General features: G+C 39.1%; 1 protein-coding gene across 2 annotated transcripts; it reads right to left on the bottom strand.

Annotated features, from left to right (window-relative positions):
• Positions 1–10,401: 10,401 nt before the first annotated feature.
• Positions 10,402–21,590, bottom strand: GTF2H2 (general transcription factor IIH subunit 2). 2 transcript variants are annotated; one of them, XM_082784397.1, is made up of 15 exons: positions 21,314–21,584; positions 21,134–21,211; positions 19,993–20,029; positions 19,205–19,291; positions 18,297–18,347; positions 17,967–18,021; positions 17,223–17,328; positions 16,117–16,207; positions 15,873–15,960; positions 15,230–15,337; positions 13,929–13,992; positions 12,983–13,086; positions 11,370–11,472; positions 11,034–11,073; positions 10,562–10,824 (listed from the first exon to the last, which is right to left on the bottom strand). In XM_082784397.1, the coding sequence occupies exons 1-15, from the start codon at positions 21,367–21,369 to the stop codon at positions 10,705–10,707; spliced, it is 1,188 nt and encodes a 395-aa protein (XP_082640523.1). In that variant the 5' UTR covers positions 21,370–21,584; the 3' UTR covers positions 10,562–10,704. The 2 variants fall into 2 exon arrangements, with proteins under 2 accessions (XP_082640524.1, XP_082640523.1); XM_082784398.1 differs by lacking the exon at positions 11,034–11,073 and having other exon boundaries at positions 10,402–10,824; positions 21,314–21,590.
• Between the last annotated feature and the right edge of the window lie 351 nt (positions 21,591–21,941).

The raw sequence follows: 21,941 nt of genomic DNA, 5'->3' as shown, positions 1-21,941 counted from the left end.
GAATGGCAGCAGCAGTTTTGTTCTCCTGTTTAAATTTACCACTTTTTTAAAATCAGATGGCCTATGTTTTATTTTATAGCTAGAATTGCAAGGAATCACTCTGGCCTTAAAATGCAAACAAGTTGCACAGTAAGTTCATTTCTGTTTTTGTTTGTTTGTTTGTTTGTGTTGTGGTTTAGCCCAGCCGGCAGCTAAACACCACACAGCCATTCGCTCACCCTCCCCCCTCCCTCTGGGACAGGGGAGAGAAATGTAAAGTGAAGCCCGTGAGTTGAGATATAGACAGTTTAATAAGACAGGAAAATAATAATAACAATAATAATAATAATACAGTGATGATAATAGTACTAATAATAATAATGCGTACAAAACAAGTGATGCACAATGTAATTGCTCACCACCTGCTGACCGATGCCCAGACTAACCCCAAGCAGCTGGCCCCCTACCCCAGCTGGCCTAAAAAGCTAATAAAAGGAAGTTCAGTATTTTGGCCAAAATACGGGTCTGATGAAAATTCAGGCTTGAAATTTATATGCAAACAATAAAGTTCATTTTTTTGGAGGAGCAATCAAGTTATGGTCCTTATAATCCTAACATTGCACCGGAGGCAGTGGCAGCTGCAGTCAGTCCGTGGGGGCTGCAGTCAGTCCGTGGTGCTTCATTTCCACTGCCCCTTCACAGTCACTCTCCCCCCTGCTCTGTCGTGGGGACGTTCCTGGGCTGTTCCTAAATGGGCTGCAGCGTGGAAATGTGCTCTGCTGCGCTACACCATGAGCTGCGGGGGTCTGCCTTTCCCACCAGGGACCTCTCTGTGGGCCGCGGGGGGCGGCTTTGGCTCCGGCAACTGCAGCACCTCTGCACTGCACTCCCCCTCCTCTGCACTGACCTAGGTGTCTGCAGGAGGTTTCTCACTCCTCACTCTCCCAGCTGCTGTTGTGCAGCAGTTTTTGTTTTGTTTTGTTTTGTTTTTTCCTTTTCTCGGGTGTGCTCTCAGAGATTCAAACTGCATTGCTCATGGGTTGGCTCTGAGCAGCACTGGGCCCCTTTGGAGCTGGCTGAAACTGTCCCTTATCTAACACAGGGCAGCTGCTGGATTCTTCTCACAGGGCTACCCCTGCAGCCCCCCCTGCTACCAGAATCTTGCCATGTGAACCCAATACTTTGAGGCAGCTAGGTCATCACTGGCCTGTAAAGTATCAAGGCTTAAATTAACTAATAAGACCCTAAATGTGATGGGGGTAGAAGGGACTGGGATAACAGTACCACTTTTTGGGGACACCAAGCTGAGACTAGTTATAGAATGATCACTGGGCAATTATTGCATGCACGTGAGGCAGGGACTAACTTGTTGGAAAAGGATTTGATAATGAAATTGGGCATTCAAATAATAAATTGTTAGGCTGGAATAACGGTATTATTAATGGGATGCTCTCAGACCCTGAGAGCAAAGATATATTTGCGTTTGATTAGAAAGATCCTGAAATGGGGCAGAAGCAGCAATACAGATGGACAATTTTACCTCAGGGGTTTATTGGGCCATCAATTTATTTGGGCAAGTTCTAGAACAAACTTTTGGAGTAATTCCAACCTCCAAAAGAGGTGTTACTGTTACAATATGTGGATGATCTTTTATTGTCAGGACAGAAGAAAACAGTTGAGAAGGAAGCCACTAACAAGCTATTTGACTTTCTGGCAAAACAGGGCTTGAAAGTATTGGAAAATAAATTACAGTACGTAGAAGGAGAAGTCAAGTATTTATGGCATCTGGTGTCTGAGAGGGAACAAAGAATAAATCCAGAGAGGATTCAGGGAACTGTTGAGCTACCCCTACACAAAATTAAAAGGAAGTAAAAGTTTTAAGAGAAAGAGGTTTTTAAGGAAGTAGGAGTCAAAAAGTCCAAAGGAAAACAGATACTCCCTGATGGGAGAGAAACGCTGAATAAAGTGCTAATGAGGCAAATATTAACTGTTTTACAAATGTTAACTGTTTTACAGAGGGTAATTGGGGAGTTCAAGCAACATGTGATGTGGTGCTATGAAAGTATGTGTAGGAATATATATATATACTCTGGCTGAACAAGTACTCAACAGCTTGTGTTGTATGTTAAAATGTGAACAGGAAAATTGTCTGCAGTCAGATCAAAGGGGGCGAGAATGAGGAATTCAATGCTTCCAAAATGTACAGGTATATTTTACAGAACTCCTTAGAGTAGGTAGATTTAAATACTTATTAGTCTTGTTCGATCTTTTGTCAGGATGGGTGGAAGCTTTCCCTTCAGTATCTGCTACTGCAAACATAGTAACTAAAGTAATTTTAGAACAAATAACTCCCAGGTATGGAATTGTTGAAAATACTGACTCTGATCAAGGAAATCACTTTATGTCAGAAATAGCGCAAGAGCTAATGTGGACTCTAGGAATTAAGTGGAAATTTCACACTCCTTGGCATCCTTCCTCTTCTGGAAGGGTGGAGAGGATCAGACAGTAAGGAAGCAATTGACTAAGTTCTGGAAACTCGGCTTTCCCGAATGAAGTGCTTACATTTGGCACTTCTACAAATTCAAACCACACTAAGAAAAGATGTGGGAGTTTTACCATATGAAACATTATTTGGATTGCTGTACATGGACAAAGGGAATGAATTACCTCAGTTTGAGACAAAAGATACTTTTTTTTAAGAACTATGTACTTGGGCTGTTGTCCTCTTTGTCATCTCTCAGGACCCATGGACTGTTAGGTCAAACCCCACTCTTGGGAGCTCTGATCCATCCATTCCAAGAAGGAGATTGGGATCTGATGCAAGCATGGAGAGAACTGAAACTGCAACCTGAGTGGGACGGACTGTTCCAAGTGCTCCTGACTACCAAGATGACAGTAAGAATGGCTGAGAAATGATGGATTCGTACCTGGGTAAAAGCATCAGTTAACCCTGATACCAGAGAGACTGCATTAACAAAGACTTTTAAGGTTAAAACTGTTAAAGCTACCTGTTGTAAATCTTTAACTTCTCCTTGGAAGAATTCTTAATGAATTAATAAGTAAAAGGGGTTGGAGTGTTTCCAGGAAACACTCTCTGGAAGTGGGAGAAAGGGGGCTATTTAATCCCACCAGAAGAATCCTGGGGATTTAGAAACATTTGGGAGAAACTAATTTTGTGATTACCTGAATAGAATTGGCTCAAATAACTACTTGTTGGTATTGTAATAATAATAGCATTGTATATCTATCATCCCGTGACATCTGAAGAAGAATATTGCACCTTAATGTTGGAAAAACTCAAGAGAGCGTTGTGTGAAGAGGCGCAAAAACAACAATAGGAGTAAGAAAAGAAGAAGGGGGAATTTTGAGAAACAAAGTTGTGTTTTTGCAGTAGAGAATTGTTTTTCTGTATTCCAAGGCAGTTGTGTAGTCATAATGAGGAGAAATGCTAAGTAGGTAAGTGGACCATAGAAGGCCTCACTGTTCCCAAATAAGGTAGAAGCTTGAAAAGAACAGGACGAGCAGTGTGAGAACAGTAAAACAAAGATCACAAGTTCTCAAAACATAAGAAAGGAGAAATTAAAGGGTTGGAAAAAAAAGAAAAATTGTACATATATGGTATAGAGGAACGTCGAGTAGCTTGTGAACCTGTAGTACTCAGCCAATGAGGAAACAGGGAAGGTGATCAAGCATCGGGTAATAGGGAATAAAAGGTTATGACTTGTTTGTTGGGATGCACTCCTGATTGACAGGATGCCTGCCATTGCAATCGTGAATAAAATAGCTTCACAGAAGAGCCTGTCTGAAGAAAATTAATTGAGATGTTTCTCACAATTAGCACAAAACTGTGTAGGCTGTTATGTTGATTAGATTCCAAGCAGTGTTTTCAAAAGACACAGTAGTTAGTATAATACATTTCTCCATTTGTTTCCATTTGGAAGAAAAATGTTGCTATTTGACACCCATTTATTTTATTTGGAGACTTTTACCTCATTTCAACTTTTGAACATTAAATTTTAATTAAAAAAAAAAAAAAAAAGTCTTTTTGCAGAGGCACAATGTCTGATACAACCAAAAACATGTAGCTGATTATATGTTTAAACATCACAGTAGTATTTAAAAAACGAAAGCAAAAGTTTATGTCAACTTTCATTTCACAGCAGGAAATGGTCTTAAGGCACAAAGAAATGAAAGAAGCAACATGGGCAAAAAATAGAATTGTATCCAGTGACTCCAGTTGTCCACGAAGTGTACTGCACTGATGCCACCACATTGAGATGCAAAGCACAGGTGACTTTCTTTAGACGGTGACTAGCAAGTTTACTAGAGGAAGTTGAATTGGTAATGAGAATTGTGCTGGGAGGAGCAAAAAGTCTCCTTACGAAATATTACTGTAGGAATGATTGTGATTTATTTCTATGCAACATCCCCACAGGAACAAGGAATCTGATAAGGCTGTGTTAGGCTTCAAAAACAAGACCTATGTAAAGATAAGAAAATTGAAAATGATCACTTAAAAAAAAATGACACCATACAACTAAACTGGCAACCAAATAATAAAAAAATATCTTACAGTCATTTGAGAGTTTCCTGTAAGATATTATAATGGAATTGCAACACAAATCTGTGATATTTATTAGAAAAGATTTGTGAAAAGTCACAGGAAATCAGTATGACTGACAGGAAAATAAATCAGATTATCAGAAAATACCATTCAAAAAACTGTAGTTTTTGAGCAAATAAGACAGAAGGCTCAAAGGGTGTAGCAGATGAAATATGAAAAAAAATAAAATCAGGCATAATAGCAATAATAAAGAAAAGGCTAATAGTAAGAAGCTAAAGGAATCTAAGCCTTCTTCCAGATAGCAGAAACAAAAAGCCAGTGAAGAGAGGTGGTAGAATCCACTATAAAAGATATTAAAGAACTGTTCAAAGAGACCATGCAATGGCAGAGACCTTGAAGTGCCATCCTCTGCAGTATTTGTATTAATGTTCACTGCAGAGGAATTCAGAGAGATTCCTAGGGAAAATATTATGACAATCTTTAGAAAACAGTTCACATCTTTCAGGTAGAGGGAAAAAGACAGCAGGTCCTTAAGCCTAATATCTGCTACAAGCAGATCAGCAGAAGCAACAAAAATGCTAGAATGACTGTCTGGATAAATATGAACTACTTGGAAGAGTCAACATGGCTCGTAAAAAGCAAATCCTTAGTTCTTTGAAGGGATCAACAAGTACATTACAGATGGGCAATCAGATTGATAACATCCACCTGGATTTCCAGTTTTTTAAGGGAACTGAGCCATAACAATGGAGAAAAAGTAACTGGCTAAAAACAGGTAGCAAATATGGGAAACAAATGGTCAGTTCTAGCAAAAGAGGAAGGTCAATGGTGGGACTACAGTGCCCAGCAATGTGATTTGCACTGTGGAATGCAGCATGAATGATTCAGACAAGGGCAAGCAAAGGAGTTGACTACATTTGCTGTTGATATAAAACTGAAGTAGCAAAGGCAAGATTGCCACTGTACAAATCCATAATCATTCCACACCTTTACCAGTGCATGTACTCCCTTAGGAAAATGTGTGCTAAACAATGCTTTCAAATCCCACAGAAAAGAAATGCTGCAAAACTAAATATGAAAAAGTGATTCTAGTTCAAATTTTATGAATTTTTAAATTAAAATGCACAGACTGTCACTCCTTCAGTCAGGAGGCTGCACAAACCAGTGATGAGTTTGTTCTGACATTTTTTCCATCCACAAATTATATCAAAATATAGAATTAAAACTCTTCCTTATATTGCCCAAGTTAGACATCCATAGAACAGGAGGCAAGTTCTTCACAAGTTGTGGTTATTAAAAATAATCACATTTCTTTTAATTGTATTTTATTTATTTTCAGCACTTCCAGTCTTGGAAATTAATTATGACTGTTACTGCAAATGGTGAATTTAATTTCTGCAAGTATGAAGTGCATGATAAAACATGGGCACTTACCTTTGAGATACCCACTTCACTCCAAACAGCAGTGCTCTGTCTGGCTGAGAGTGCCTTTCAGCCTCGAACTTCCCAACACAATTGTTTCCCCAACCCTGCCACAGTATACATTCATGTCTCTTCCCTCAGCATTTTTTATCTGAGTAATACGTAACAACCTCAGAAAGCACAATAATTTCTGACACTCCTGATAACGATCTCACTGGTCAGCTAACATTGTGGCAGATCCAATAAACAAGAAAACAAACAAGAACAAGAACTGACTGGATATGAACAAAGACTGCTGAGATCTAGTGAATCCTAGTAAGGAGCATGGATGAAGGAAGCTTTTCCTCCATGCTGATCTAAATTAAGGCTGGGGGTGCAAGAGCTGGGAGGAGGGCCGGACTGCTCGGGGTTAGGCTGGGAATCGGACAGCAGGTGGTGGGCAATTGCATTGTGCATCACTTGTTTTGTACACATTATTACTAGTAGTACTATTATCATCATTATTGTTATTATTATTTTATTGTTTTTATCTCAACTCACAGGCTTCACTTTTCCATTTTTCTCTCCCATCCCAGAGAAGGGGAGGGGGAGGTGAGCAAACAGCCGTGTGTTGTTTAGCTGCCCGCTGGGTTAAACCACAATAGAAAGAAAAGCTGTAAATGAACTTGTAAAGGAAATGAAGAAAATTGCACATGTCCCAGTTTTTTTTAGAAATAGTAATGAATATGTATTAGTCTAGGAGCATAAAAATCAGCTACTTGATGTAACTGGTGTGCGTCCTGGTGGAGCGGAGACTCCCGGCGCACCCAGCGCTGTTTGCTTACCTCTATTCCTTTAATAAATTGTAAACTTTGATTATAATCCTGTTTTGAAGACTGAGTCATTTATAACAAGATGAAATTCCTCATCTGTCAGGAGGAATATTGTCCTGATAGCATTTTTTCAGGATGTACCTGTAACTGCTCTATTTAATGAGAAGGGTAGAAAAGGACAACCCAAATTATTGCTCAGATCACTATCAGACAATGGAATACACAGCTACGACTTCTAAACAGCTTCTACTTTCTATTACATTATTTTACTATTTAGCAAGAGGAAGGGCTAGAATGGATTTAAAATGTTTTGACATTCTTTCTTCCCCCATAAGGAAGTGATGACACTAAAGATGAAAACATTTCTAGAAAGCATCATACACGACACCATCACCAATATCAGATTAACTAAGAGACATATGCTTAGGGTATTCCCTTGGCTTCAAATGTCCTGCTAAACCACACCAAAACACATGAATATGTCCCTCTTCCTGCTACATTTTAGGACACCCTAGCATAGCTTGGCTAAACAGCCCAATAACCAGGCTAATGGTAACAGGCACTGCAATCACATAATAGCACAAAGGGATTATAAAGATTGTTTCACTCCACACAGAATGAAACAGATGCTGAAACCATCTTTTTGCCAACACAGTGGAATTACTGCCTTCTGGCCAGCCTGCAGGCATAAAAACTTTAGAGAAAATACAGAAGGTGCTATATTGACAATAGAGAACTTGCATTTTTAAACAATTGGAAATGAAAACTGCCCACCAAAAAAAAAAAAAAAAAAGAAAGAAAAGAAAGTAGCATGTATTGTTTGTATGTGGTGTTAAAAACAAACAAACAAAAAACCAACATCCAACAAGAAAAAAAAAAAAAAAAAAAAAAACAGGGAAAAAAAGGAAAAAAAAAAAAAACCACCAAGAACTAAATTTAAGATAGGGTGATTTTTTTGTTGTTGTTTTTAAACAAAAAAGTGTTTAGGTTAGATTACTGCCGTTTCTAATCTGACAACAAAGGTTCACACTGGGGCACATGTCAGAAACATTAGGAAAGCTCTGCCACAGCTCTTTAAACCAGAGGATTACTATCCTCTTGTTGTCATTCAGGTTGGATCCCGGGAAGCCACAACTAGAAAAATGAGGAATATTTAAAAGGACTTTGCATCCCTGGGAAGGTTGTTGAAGGGATCAGGAGTGCAGGTAGTGTTCTCCTCTGTCCTCCCTTTGGGTGACCAGGACCCAGAAAGAAGAAGAACAGGACAGGTGAACGACTGGCTGAGAGGGTGGTGTCTGGACCAAGGATTTGGGTATTTCGATCTTTGGTAGCCCTCTGAGACGCTGGGTATGTGGGCTGCCGACTGACTTCAACTCAGAAAGTTGGGCACAAGTGTGCTGGGGAGCAAGCTCTCTGGGCTGATTACCAGGGCTTTAAGCTAGGTTTGATGGGGGAAAGGGAGGGGAGCTAAAAGTGACAGAGAAGGGCTGGGGGAAGTTGTCACTGCTGTCACTGTTGAAGATAGTAGGGAAAAACCTCTGAGCTGTCCCATAGGATCGTCCGAGGGCTCCTCAGAGAAGGTAATGATCCTGATACGCTGTCTCGAATTTCCTTCTTCTTGCATTTCTCCAGGGGTAATGGTGCCTGCTGCTTCCCTAAAGTGCCTGTATACCAATGTGTGGAGCACGGGAAATAAACAGGATGAGCTTGAGATTTGTGTTCGGTTGCAGGTCCACGATCTCATTGCAATCACAGAAACATGGTGGGACAGCTCGCATGACTGGCACGCTGTCACGGAGGGATATGTCCTTGTTAGGAAAGACAGGCTGGGGAAGCGAGGGGGTGGGGTTGCCCTTTATGTGAGGGAGCAATTAGAGTGTACCCAGCTCCAGCTGGGGGAGGGTGAAGGACAAGTGGAGAGCTTATGGGTGAGAATTAAGAGGTGGGCTGGTATGGGTGATACTGTTGTGGGGGTGTACTACAGGTCATCAGATCAGGAGGAGGAGGTCGATGGGGCCTTCTACAAGCAGCTGGTAGTAGCCTCACAATCACAGCCGCTGGTTCTCATGGGGGACTTCAATTTTCCGGACATCTGTTGGATAAGCAACTCGGCCAGGCATGCACAGTCCAAAAGGTTCCTACAATGCGTTGAAGATAATTTTCTGATGCATGTGGTGGAGGAGGCGATGAGGCAGAGGGGTGCTCCTGGACCTTGTCCTTACCAAGAGGGATGGGCTGGTTAGGGATGTGAAGGTTGGGGGCAGCTTGGGATGCAGCAACCATGAGATGGTGGAGTTCCAGATGGAACTTGGTGGAAGAAGTAAGGCTAAAAGAAGGATTGCTACCCTGGACTTTTGGAGTGCCAACTTCAACCTCTTCTGGGACCTGCTTGGGAGTATCTCATGGGCTAGGTTGCTAGAAGGCAAGGGTGCTTGTGAGAGCTGGGCTACATTTAAGTAGCACTTCTTCCACGCTCAGGACCGGTGCATCCCTGAGAGTAGGAAATCGGGGAAGGGGGGCAGGAAATGTGTGTGGATGAGTAAGAAGCTCAAAAGATCAAAAGGAAGAGGAAGGTTTATGTAGCATGGAAAAAGGGCCTGTCCTCTCGGGAGGAGTACGGCTCCCCGGTACAAGAAAGACGGGGATCTCCTGGATAGAGTCCAGCGGAGGGCCACAAAGATGATATGAGGCCTGGAGCATCTTCCTTATGAGGAAAGGCTGAGAGACCTGGGTCTGTGCAGCCTGGAGAAAAGAAGAGTGAGATGGGATCACATCAATCCTGAGGTGTGGGAGACAGAGGGATTTGTCCAACCTCTTTTCAGTGGTTTGTGGGGACAGGACAAGGAGTAATGGTCACAAGGTAGAGCACAGGAAATTCTGCACCAACATGAATTTCTTCAAGGTGAGGGTGACAGAGCACTGGAACACGCTGCCCAGGGAAGTTGTGGAGTCTCCTAATCTGGAGATATTTAAGGTCCGTCTGGACACCCACCTGGGCAGCCTGCTCTAGGGAACCTGCTTTGGCAAGGGAGTTGGACCTGACGATCTTTCAAGGTCCCTTCCAACCCCTTCAATTCTGTGATTCTGTGATCTTACATTCCTCTCAGTTTCCATTCTTTGTTGCTTTTGGGAGCAGTTGACTTACAGTTCCGCTACTTCATTCTAGACTCAGAATCAAAACAGATCACTACATTCAGTTCTTTGACTACCTAAGCACAGTTTGCTTGAATTCAACTCTTACATCTCTGCAATGGCCTTTCAATAAGCTTGCACACCTACAAGCAAGTGGAACTTACAACATACAACTACATACACAGCAGTAACAGAATTCAATTACTTTTGACCTTACCATTATAATCTAACATGCACTTTCAACACATTTGTAGCAGCTGAAATTGAGTAGCATTACTGAAGGCTGAGGTGAACAGTCACCATTGTTGAAATTAATTCTCTTTGAATTGCCCTCCAACTAATTGCGAAAAAAATTAACTTTGTTAGTTTTTACAAAAATATTTTGCCCTATATAACGTAACAGAATAATTCACCACCCACTGAAAACAATAGATAAAATATATTTTCAGAGCTTTTTTTTGAACAAATCAAACACAAATCATCATGTTAATAGTTTAAAACCAGTTTTACTACTTTTACATTTACAAATGTACATGTTTATCAACAGTAACACCAAGAAAACTCTAAACTTGAAAAATAAATCAGTTACAGATAATTCAGGAATATATTAACAGTTATAAAATCATTAATACAGTAAGTAAAAATTAAATTTGCTCCCAACCCAGTATCCAACCTTCTGAAATCATCCAGGCCCTTCTTGTTCTGAGGCACCTCACTGAAATCCAAGGCTGAATAAACAAAATGGGTTTACACAAGAATGAAACTGACATGACAATCTCTAAAAAAGAGATGACATCATACAGATATGGGAGCAGGGTGCTCATGAATACAGCCAGGACAGCAGTGCAGAGAATCGTGAACAAACACATCACACTCCACACAAAATGCATTCTGGCATACTTTACATATATAAACCTGTGTGGAAAAGATAGAGAAACAAGTTAAATTAGAAGAAAATTACAGCACTACAGTACAGCAACAATTGTCTGACTATAACAGAAAACTATGACATGAGAAAAACTTCCCCAAGTATTTTTCTGGCCTTCAGAAAAATAGTCAATAGGATTATCTCTACTTGTCTTCTGTATCTCAATGCAAGTTGCAATGCAGTTCAACATACTTACATTTTGATCTTTGATTTCTCCATGGCAGCCTTGACAGTACCTAGAAGAAAAACTGTGTTTTTTAACTGAAAAAAGTAACAAGATTATATATAGTGGTGTTAGAAAACATCTTAATCATACATAATAACCATTAATAGAAACCATTTCAGCCATTCAACTGGATACACAGGATAACTACTAATGGTAACTAGAAGCACTTTTTGCCAGAGGAGACCAAAAATCACAAAACATTCAGAAGTGTCTCCCACAGTATGAAAGCTACTGTTAGATATTCTTATATTATCACTACCACTATTATAGTTTATGTTATCACTATCACAAATATTACTTGCATACCTTTCTCCCTGATATTCTTCCAGTGGCATTTCCTGAAAGGCATCCAAAGGGAACAAGTGATGGTAAGATCGAGCCAGATGAGGTGCAGACACTAATGTAAGACCTGCAAATAAAAATACATTGTTATTATTATATGAGAAATCTTACAAGTAATGATTCTGTTTTGTTGAGATTTCTGACTAGAAGGTTTAAGTCAATCTTCAGAAGTATGTTTACAACACAGAGTTGAAAACTTAACAAGTTTCTCATCTTCATCTTAAAAACAAAACACAATCATAGAAGGGTCTTCCAATTAAATCTAGTTGCAGCATTCATCATTGGTAGTGATGATACTGCTGTATTAAATGACCAGTCAATATGGTGCCACACTACAAGGTAATACTGCAGCCTGCTAAAACACTGGCAAAGCATGCCATAGGCATATTTAAGCTAACACAGGTTCATGCTGGAGCATGAGCTAGCCCAAAATTCTTTGTCACCCACTCACACTTGAAATAAACTTTCAGAGTCTTGTTCTGTTCTCTTGCTGTCTGTTGCAGTTGTGGAGAATATCTTCCTGATATAAAGAATTTCTGAGTTACACTATTACCTTGCTGAAATGAAACTAATGTTGATAACAACATTTGGAAATCAAACTAGAACAAGATGATTCCAAACTATTTCATCCTGTTGCCAAATACAGTATCTTGATAAGACTTACCACGTTTTAGTCTTATGCCTGTGGAAGTTAACAGGTGGATCGCTGTTGCTCACACAATACTAATACTACAAAAGATGTTAATCCATCCTCCCGCCCTCATTGAGCAGGGAAAAGCACCACTGTTTGCAGTCTGTGAAGCTTTGGAAGGCTGAAGAGCTTTCTTTGATCCTGATTAAACAATGCAGTCACTCCCTCCATCATCCCCTCACTCCATCTGCCAACTCCTTTATGTTTATTTTCACTGAAAACAACTCCTACTATTAAGGTGACTGCAAGCGATCAGTTACAGACCTTGCAAGTAAATCTTGGTGTGTATAAACCTCTTTCAACATCCTTCATACAACAATCTCATCTTTTCCACAAATGTGAATGACAGCTTGTCAGTTACTTGGTCAATCCAGACCATCTATTAGTCACTGATGTAAGGGTAGTAAAACACCTACAACTTACTATGTTTTGCTGTATTACTACAACGTATGCTCATTAGCAAGTGTTTCTGGTGTTCTTGCCTTTCTCTTCTATCATCACCTTCATCCCAGAAAACGACAACAGCAACAATTGATATAACTGTTGCAAACATATATTCTATGCAATTTAACATAACAAGATACATTTATGCTCCATCTAGGCTCTTGTCAGTAACATTTTTGCACACACTCTGGAATTCAGAAACAGGCACATGAACAACAGGAGATTATTTACTGTTACCCGTATGATAAAGTTTTATTATTACAGGCACAGTCCCTTGTATGTACAGGAAAGACTCTTGTATGAAGCTGAAATTCCAGTACATGAATGAAGGCTTCTTAAGGTAGAACTGTCCTTTAATTGCTAAGTATAGTTTCATTTCTCCACCCCGTAACTCTTAATCACTAACACATAATGCATCTGCTCACTTTCTCTTGTTACTCACCACAGATTTTGCATTCCACAGGAAGTTCAGAGTATTTTGCTCTGCACTGGGGACAAAAGTACCCACCCAGTGTAAGACCTGGCTCACTGTTGTTTTCCAATTGCCTGGAACAAAGAAAGACAATCAAATATGTACAAGAACAAACTGAAAAAATGTACAGTTCTCAAAACAAAGTTTTAGCAGTTACAGTAGCTTCTATACAACACTTCCAAGAATATGGAAGTGTCAGAAAACTACTAATATGGGTAAAATATCAGTAATCACATTTTCTTATGGAAACAGAACAAAGACCAGAATTTTCCCATGTAAAAGAGTCAATAAAACGTTAGAAAAAAAGGTACTCAAGACATCCGTATCAATATTCCTACTCGCCTCCCAACATCCTGTACTGACTGTAAGATGTACATCAGTACCTATTCTTTCAAAGAGCAGACTGTTTCCTTCTGAAAATTCAGACTCTCATATTATCCTTGAAGACTATGATTCCTTTCATTATGAGCACTGGCACACCAAGCAAACAAGGCCTCTGTTTTAAATTTTCCTTTTATGTCACCTCGGTAAATAAATAAAAAACTTTATTACAGATAATACTCTTATTTATCATCATTGTATCTTTATAAGGATATAAATATTCGAATTAAGAAATGCATTTAAAATTGGTAGTATGCATAAATGTACCAAAAAAAAAGCTATTTACTATCTTAAAAAATTCTAAATACAAATTTTATAAAGCATATTTTAAAGAGATAACTATGGCCACATAGTGGATTGCAAATAAAAGCAAGATTTCTACTGAAAAGTCACAACACATTACTTGCTAGTCCTTTTTCATGTTATTTTGTGGTATTTTCACTGAAAATCAGATTTGCTAAATATGGCTAAGTATGACTTGAATTCTAACCTAGAATTCTAATCAGTTCATTGAATTATAATCAGGTCTACTTACGCCATGCTAAAGGATGGCTTTGCATCTTGATCAGACAGGGAAGCAATAGTGTGCTGAGGAAAACCTGAAGAAAAAAGTCTGATTTTAAACATAATAATAGTATTTCATTTTCTTATGGTAATGCAGAATTTCAAAGATTATCCTAAACACTTAATGAATCTCTTTTTTTTGTTCATTGTTACAGGATGCAAGGCATTCTTAACAGGGAGCAAATTTTCCTAACAGTTTCTACATACATTCACCAACAAATCCTTTATTTTCCCCAGCTATAAAAAACAGAACAGCTTTTCATTAACTTTATATTAACTGAAACCCATTGGAGCAAGTTTCTGAATACCAATTAAAAAAGATGATGATGTGTAACAGTAGGAAAGCAGAAAGGGCACTACAAGAATGCTTGCTTGAACAGTGATTTCTTATTAAGGCAAAAATAATAAGCATACGCCAAGAACATACTCTTCTTCCAAGTGCAGTTATGATGACAGACGAGACTATAGCACTTCATGGAGGCTGTAGAAGACACTGGTCTTTCTATGCCAATTTTTTTTTTTATTTTTTTTTTTTTTACAGATCATCTCAAATAGCCAGATTATTTTCACTACTTCTGTTTACGTTTTATCTCCAATGAGTAAATTGCTTCAGTATTTAAATCTATGTATAAATATATTCTTATCTATGAAAGTGCATGGATGAGAAATTAATGCTCTAACCAGTGGTACTGGTGTTGCTATTCTAGTTTAACTCCAGGCTTAATTTTATTGAGAAATACATCAGGAGAAGAAAAGGTACTTAATCCATTTGTTGAATGAAATGAATGAAAGACCACTACAACAGTGGTGCTAACAAACTACATACTATGTGTCCAAATAGAAGGGTCTTGCAGACAATTAACAGTTGCCTTGTGCAACCATTAACCTTCTGTAATGGCTGCCTTGTGCAGGGGTAAATACAGAGGGAGAACAAAATACAGTTTATCATCCTTTTTTTTTTTTTCTTTTTAAAAAAGAAAAAAACAACTTTACATTCACACCAGTTACTATACAGGCAGTGTTATTTCACCTTACTTTTTCCAACTGCAGTTGTGTAATTTATCTTATTTTTTCTGATTTCTTTAAATGCTTATTACTTTGTAGGAATAATATTAAATAAATAAAAATCTACTTAGTAAAGTAAAAATTAAATTGAAAAAAGTGCAAAAAATTGAGCAAAATCGTTTGTTTTGCTTTAAAACAGAGACAGAAAGGCAGGAAAAGACAGATTTACAGATCTTGCATCAGGACTGCAACAAAACCATATCCTACCCATTCGAATAAGGGAGCACTCAGAACTTGAACTGGCAGGTGGAGGACTAACATGATGCATTAGCAGTTCCTTATAATGACATTCATCTAAAATAACATGGTATGTTCCTGTCATGAGGAAAGAAATGCGTTACTCTCATATTATGACCAGGTAGGTAATGCAAACATATTCTACAAATAACAGAAAACAACAACATGTAAAAAGTCAAAAAAAAAATCTTAAAAAAATATGAAATATAATCTTGGAAATCCTTCTGAATAGAAGCTTTACAACTAATACATCAGCATGTTTACTTACAGGGCCCTTATTTTCTCCAACATTACACTGTAGTAATTATACTGTAAGAGTTACTTTTTTAGTAACTGGTATTAACATGCTGCACTAAGTTCCACATCATACAGTTTTATAGGTAGAAGCCTGCTTTAAGACACATTTCTTCTCTCTACAGATATGTCTAGCAGCTTGTATTATTTCACTGAATACTGTACTTCACAGATTTGAGAAGCTTTTGTATTTTCTGCTAGCATGACAGAACACTCATCCTTTAATGCCAACATGCATTGAAGAAAATTACCAACTAATAACTTAATTTTGATTTTAAACTTTTTTTATTAGTATAACTGTAAAAGTTCAGATACATACCACCAGTTTCCCGGGCAAGTACTGTACAAACTCGAACTTCAGCACTTAGACCAATGATAGACACTCTGATCTTAACTGCTTTTAAACACTTCATGTGGAAAAAGAAAGAATAATCAAATTTGTATGCTGACCAGTAAAGGTTTGAAGTTTTAAACAAAAACTTATTGATGATGACACTGCAACCATCTGTTTTTAGTCTAACAGCTTGGAGGTTCAAAGTAGTAGTCAAACTTCACTTCTGTACCTTAATTAGATCATAGATGTTGGTTGGATCACATGTTGTCAGACTGCTGAAGACTATCAAAACCTCTCTGCTTGTATGTCCTGGCATGTGCCTAAAGAAAGTATATGGTTAACTGACTTCTGTACACCAAGCTATACATATGCTAAAGTTTGCAAGGACTTCAATGTACTAAAGTCAGAAGAAGACATGACAGGAAGTTGCCTATAAACTAAGAAAAACTTTGGTAAGCTCCTTTTGAGCACCAGAATTTCACTTTCTAAACCCCAAAACTTTCTCTAAGATACAAGATTTGATTAAGTCTAATTGTTACCTAATTGTTTGTGCTAATGTTTAAGTTATACTTACACTCTCACAGGTAAAATTAACCTCCAAACTTGGAAGACTTACTACAGTGTTGCTAACTTCTTAAAAATATCTGATCAGTTTATAGATGTAAACCTATTAACTCCTTTCTTCTTACTTCTTAATTGAAAACTCTTTCAGCTAGTCCTTCAGATCATTTCTGTGACATTGACTGCCAGTTTTATTCTGGTAATGTTTCTAGCTATAACTTACTTGATAAACATTCTTCTGCAAATGTTTTCTGATCTCAGTGATCTCACACAGCAAATAAAGTTTGTAAATCTAACTTACTTAAAAGTCTATGTTTCTGAAGTCTGTCAAAAACTTCTATCAGATTCAAACTTATTTATTTTACTGGTCTCTTACCATTATTAATCCCAAACTCTGCTGTCTCATACCTTAGCTCTCTAGTAAAAATTCACTGCAGGGTCTATCATCACTATATTTATACACAATCTAACATCAAAAACTTATTTCTAAAATATTGTTGCTTCCTGTAAGAAGCACATCTCTGAACAGAAATTGTGTTAGAAAGTTAAATATGCTATCATCCTACAAGTTAACAGTTAGTATTCTAAGAGGATGTAAAGCTACCTTTTAAAGACTCACACCAGCCCAATGCAAGAAACTACTTCTAAAGAACAAATACCAACAAACAAGAACAAACCAGAAAAACACAACAGCAAAAAATTGTCCTCTCAAAAATTCACGATCAGCATTATAATGACTATGGAAAACAAAAAGAAAAGAGTTTACAAACTAACTTTAAAGTCTGCATGGCCAAATTTAGGGAATTATAAAGAGACGGCTCTCCATGGCAGTTCATATCCACTGCTTTCTTCAGAGCAGTTATGTGCTTTTTTGAGTTACCTGTGAGTGAATAAAACAGTTCAAAGTAATGTGTTAAAGGAATTTAAGTATTTAAACTTTGTATCTTATGACTAATGAATATATTTTATGAGTTTATAATATACTTGTACAGAAACAATTTTCAAACTATGACTTGTAAGTCCATCCTTAGAATTGAACTTCATGGTCAGAACGTGGAAAACAATCTGTCAACAAAAAGACATTTACTCCAGAAATATTCCATTGTTAAAAACTTTAAGAAGCAAAAGAGGAAGAAAATCATTGTATACTGCTAAGCATTTCACATGAACAAAGAATCACAGTGAAAACTGCCTCACAAAGTGTTTCAATAGTGGCAGAACTCATTTTACTCTGTTAACCTCAAAGTAACTTTAAGCATTACGGAATTCTCCGACTCTTAAATAAAGTTGCTCCAGTTTTAAAGGTCGATAAAAAGACAAGATTTAAAACTACATTTCTGAAAACACATAGCTTGCTAGCGACAGAAGGCAGGAACTCAAGAAACCTTGCTTTATAACATCCTGTCAAATCTCAAGGAATGCACAGATGTCAACAATTACAAAATTAATCAACGGGTTGCAAAATTAACTATACTGACAACAGCTCTGAAGTTTTTACAAAAGATACCACCTCCCTACCTGAAAGTTCTGTCATTTTTTCAGCTCTTTTACTCTTGGTTACAATTAAGCCCATCTGGAGAGTGAAACAAAAAGACAGACCTTTTCTTAATGAGTTTAAAAATACATTGATTTACATCTCTGCTATGTTTTGCTTCGTACTTCTTTATAGATCAACAAGTATTTAACTACACAGGCTTTCCTGAACATGTAACAGCAACACCACAACACTATGGATCAGTTAACACATTTTCTTGTAACTTCAATTTACTTTTGCAACTGAAAAGTTTACTAATAATAACTTTTTAAAAACAGATTTCTGTTACCTGTTTCTTGCATGGTTGTACTCACCTGACTAATAGGATTTTGGTCAAAGTACTCTTCAACAAAATATTCCAGTAACTATAAAGAAAAACCGAGACTGTTTTTCTTTACACACAGTAAAGTTATACAGTTAATACAGTAATACAGTTAATACAGTTTTGCTTCACATATACCTAAGTAATTTGTACCTGCAAAACATTCAGTATTGTTATTTTTTTTAAAGAGGAATAAGCCCATCCCTTCCACTGTCCTCCTTTTGCCCAAGCATTTCCACCCTTCTCCTTCATAATTTTTTATTCCTATCCTTTACTTTGTAAAGCAAATTTGCTTTATATGCTGCAGCTCTAGATCAGTGTTTATTCAAACAGACGTTTAAGATATACTAAAAAGCATAAATCTGTACAAAATCTACAAAATTCAGAGTTTAGTGGTTTGTATTACGACTTTCTCTAACAACACTGCAAACACAGTTCGAGCCCTCTACAGTCTGAACTAGCAATCCAAATCCTGTCTAAAATCCATCCAAATCAGAATTTTTGAAAACACTATGGTAAGAAAAAAAAAAAATTAAATGTATAATGAAAGCGTGTTTGATCTTCCATCCATTATTACACACAACATTTTATCTTAGCTTCCACACTGCAGAAGTGTTTTGCTGTTTCTGCTGTACAGAAGTACTCCTGCAAGGCACACTAATGCCATACAGCTTTTGCTATTCAAAAAAAACAAAGCCAAACTGCCCAAGGAAAGTTATAGGTTAGCAACAGAGACAAGGGAAATAAACAGTAGGGATGAGAGGAGAGATGAGGATATGTTAAAACAAACAAACAAAAAACACAATTGCAAGAGACTGCCTTTCTTTTAAACGCAAGATGAAATTAATTTACATAGAAACAGTAGATTAATAAAGAGAAAAATTTTCTGTATGGAAATACCTTCAAAGTGCAGGTGAGTCTGTTTGGTTTTAAATCCTGGTCCTCCATAGTCCTTGATCCATCAACAACCACATAAAGGTGACGCATCTGCATTATTGACATAAAACGTTAATTCTACATCAGGTTCACATTTTAACAGAAGGATCAAGTTTTACTGCTCACAGAACAGATATTTAAATGTACTGTTCATTATTTTATTTACTCAGAAAAGCAACAACTTCCTCCTTCAAACAGGGAAAATTTAGAATACGGAGCTGAACCACTATTTTTAGAACTACGCCCTAAACAACAACTGAAAAAATTCATGCATTTTTCCATTTCTCCTTTGAAATGAAACAAAAGTCCATCTTGAAAAACACCCACCACTCTCTATCTCTGAAAATAAGCGACAAAATAAGCATAGTTTGCACCCATTTAATCTCTTTATGTAAGACTTCAGACGCATCATGCAATAATGTCATCTACAACTCCTTAAAATTACACAGGTTTTTCACATGGAGAAAACTCAATATAGGAAGCATATGCAACCTGACTGCAGCCACAGAGCACACCTTCACACCCTGATACAGCAGTGAACACATCAGACCTCAATCACTAAAACTACTGATGCTTTACACCCCCTGCTGCCACTGAGCACGCAAAAAGCATTTAGAAAAGACTGCATGATGGAGAACGCGAACTTTGGTCTCAAGCAAATTAAGTCAGCAAAAGTTACTTCTGTTTAGGCATACCACCTCTACTCAGGCAGTTCTGGACTCAGGACAGTCAAGGGTAAGACATTAACATACCATTCCCAGTCGAACTTGTCCATGGTGTTCGTGGAGTCTATTAAAACACACAGAAAGTTACATAAGCTGCAAGTGAATGGATAGTGCAGTGCCTAAAACAAACTCTGAAACAAATCCAATACTGGAGTTTGGGCAAATATAAAGCAACCATAAACCATGGACACTTATTTCCATTGAAAACAAGATGAAATTATAAAGTCAACCATTAATTATAAATGGATTTCATGCCTCTCAAAAAATAAAAATAAAAATGCAGTTATTGTCATGAGCTTTAATTCTGAATGTTTTACGTGGCGTTGAGTATTTTAATGCAACCAGGAACAAAACAAACTCAGACTTTATCTAACAGCTTTTCTGAGAAGTTTAAGCAAAAATCTGCCGCCATCATACCAACAAACAGCTTGAAACATGTTTTGTATATTAAAAAACCTTTGAAGGGTTTTCTCTCATCAGTCCAACTACTGCAATCACAGAATGCCCAGGTTGGAAGGGACCCTGAGGATCATCCAGTTCCAACTCCCCTGCCATACGCAGGGATGCCACCCACTAGATCAGGCTGCTCAGGGACTCATCCAGCCTGGTCTTGAACACCTCCAGGGATGGGGCACCCGCAGCCTCTCCAGGCAACCTGTTCCAGTGCCTCACCACCCCCTGCGTGAAGCATTTCCTCCTAATGTCTAGTCTAAAACTACCTTCTTTTAGTTTAAGACCGTACCCCCTTATCTTATCATTATCTACCCCAGTAGTGATTCCTCCTCCAGCTTTTTTACAAGCCTTAGGTACTGAAAGCATTAGGTACTTTTTATTATTATTATTATTATTATTATTATTATTATTATTATTTTTACAAGCATTAGGTACCGAAAGGCTGCAATGGGGTCTCCCTGGATCCCTCCCTTCTGCAGGCCGAGTGTCCCCATCCCTCTCAGCCCTTTTCCACAGGAGGGCAATCACGAAGCTTTACAGTGTTCCCCCAGAGCAAGCCCTGACCTCCCTGCTAGCACACATCCGAAACTATTTCTTCTCCTTCCCAGGCACTGTCACATCAGCTGAAGGTGCAAGGCCAAATGCAGCCTGCCAGCCACGCTGACACCACCGGCCGACGGGGGCCAAAGCGAAAGCAGCGCTGCAGGCGCTGTACCTTTTCCTCTTCGCCTTGAACAGGATGTCCTCGATGGTCGCCTTCAGCGATCCCGACTCGTCCTCCTTCAGGATCTCCCTGCACGAAAACAGCCGCTGCTTCAGCACCTGGGGGGCCTCCCCCGTGCTCCCCGGGGCTGAGCAGGCAGGGCAGGGGAAGGGAGGCAGCACCCGCACCCACCATGTTCTCTCGTAGCCTCCTTCCCAGCGCTTGGTCCTTTCGGGCTCCTCATCCATGGCGGCGGCGGCAGCGGCGCTGCCCTGACACCCCCGCGGGCACGGCTGCCGCCGGCTGAGGCTCCTCGGCGGGGCGGGACGAGGGGGCTGCGGCCACGGGAGGGGACCCGAGGGTGCCCCGGGGACGGGTGCGGGCCCCTCCGCTCCTCACGCTGCGCCCGCCGCCGCCCTCCGGCCGCGCACGGAAGCGCCTCCCCGCTCCCCTCCGCCGCGGTGCCGCCGCCAAGCCCCGCCGGCCGCCGGCCGCGCCTCGCAGCCGCCGTTCCGGGAGATCACTCGGCAGTCGTCATCACGGGCAAAAGCAGACTCAGCGTGGGGACATTAATAAAGTTTATTAGCTATTACTAGCAAGCTAGTGCAGTGAGAAACTAAAAGCAAAGTACAAACGCATTCCCACCGTCCAGCTTCATCCAGCATTCCACTCTTCTCACCATCCAGCTCCCCCCCGACCGGTGCAGGGGAACAGGGAATGGAGGCTGCAGTCAGTCTGTAGCGCTTCATCTTCGTCGCTGCTTCACTTTCTGACCCTTCTCCCCGTGGGGTCCCTCCCAGGGATGCCGTCCTTCCCCAAC

This window comes from Aythya marila (assembly GCF_965140915.1).
Source record: "Aythya marila genome assembly, chromosome: Z".
Taxonomy (NCBI): Eukaryota; Metazoa; Chordata; class Aves; order Anseriformes; family Anatidae; genus Aythya; species Aythya marila.
Note: the sequence above shows the minus strand (reverse complement) of the source record. Positions and strands in the feature narration are given on the sequence as shown.